This window comes from Arachis ipaensis, chromosome B09 (assembly GCF_000816755.2).
Source record: "Arachis ipaensis cultivar K30076 chromosome B09, Araip1.1, whole genome shotgun sequence".
Classification (NCBI taxonomy): Eukaryota; Viridiplantae; Streptophyta; class Magnoliopsida; order Fabales; family Fabaceae; genus Arachis; species Arachis ipaensis.
The window spans coordinates 2,328,269-2,329,661 of NC_029793.2; the positions used below are offsets into that span (position 1 = coordinate 2,328,269).

Sequence of the window (1,393 nt, forward strand, 5' to 3'; positions counted from 1 at the left end):
TTAAAAATTAAAAAATTAAAATTAGTGAAGCATCACTGACTTTTTAGCTAGAAATAACTAATGACACTACTCATACCTGAAGTTCTATAAGGATACCAAGAAAAGACACTTATTTTTTTATCATGGTTTGGAAAGAATAACAAATAACAAATAACTACAACTTTAAATGAAGAGCGAACTAGTATATACCAAAACTTAAATGAATTATTATTATGCGTCTGTGTTAACATTATTTATCTAATCATAATCATGTGTATGTGATTATATTCCATTTTGTCACAGATTATGATAGAGCTACCTTTAAAAATAATTTAAAAATATTTAAAAAATTAAAATTAGTGAAGCATCACTGACTTTTTAGCTAGAAATAACTAATGACACTACTCATACCTGAAGTTCTATAAGGATACCAAGAAAAGACACTTATTTTTTTATCATGGTTTGGAAAGAAAAATATATAACAAATAACTACAACTTTAAATGAAGAGCGAACTAGTATATACCAAAACTTAAATGAATTATTATTATGCGTCTGTGTTAACATTATTTATCTAATCATAATCATGTGTATGTGATTATATTCCATTTTGTCACAGATTATGATAGAGCTACCTTATATTTTTGCCCAAGCTATAACATACGGTGTGATAGTTTATGCCATGGTTGGATTCGAGTGGAATGTGAAGAAATTCTTTTGGTATTTATTTTTTATGTATTTCACATTTTGCTACTTCACCTTCTATGGAATGATGGCTGTGGCAGCAACACCAAATCAGCATATTGGTTCCATTGTGGCTGCTGCTTTTTATGGAATATGGAACGTCTTTTCAGGATTTGTTATTCCTCATACAGTAAGTATTTCTAATAAATTAATCCTTTTTTTTTAAAGGTTTAATTACTTTGTTTATTCCTGTAGTTTTTCAAAATTTTCAATTAGGTCCTTATACTTTTTTTTTTTTTAATTGGGTTTCTGCACCAATTTTTTTTAATTAGATCCCTCTTAGTAGTAATTGGCTTAATTTTATAAGGACACAACTAAAAAAAATGGTGCAGAGACCTAAATAAAAGGAAAAAAAAAGTGTAGGGACCCAATTAAAAAAATTTGGTGCAAGAACTCAATTAAAAAGAAAAAAAGTATAGGGACCTAATTGAAAATTTCGCAAAACTATAAAGACCAACAGAGAATAATTAAACCTTTTTTAAATCGTTATAAAATTATTAAATATCTTTGTAAGAAAAATGTCAAAGTAATATTGGTAATGCACTAAATTGTTTCTGTTAATTAGATATATAATTATTATTGTAACTTTATTTATTTGCTTAAATTTTTGAAATAAATAATTTCATACCATAATATCGAAGCTTATATAATTAAAAAGTTTTGGATTCGACT

The 1,393-nt window shown here is 26.1% G+C and overlaps 1 protein-coding gene across 1 annotated transcript in view; it reads left to right on the plus strand.

Annotated features, from left to right (window-relative positions):
- Window positions 1–1,393, plus strand: part of LOC107617806 (pleiotropic drug resistance protein 1-like) — an 18,728-nt gene that overhangs the window by 16,237 nt on the left and 1,098 nt on the right. The window contains exon 21 of the mRNA XM_016319676.2: window positions 597–851. Within this exon, the coding sequence (XP_016175162.1) occupies window positions 597–851 (255 nt within the window). The remainder of the gene's footprint in view (window positions 1–596; window positions 852–1,393) is intronic.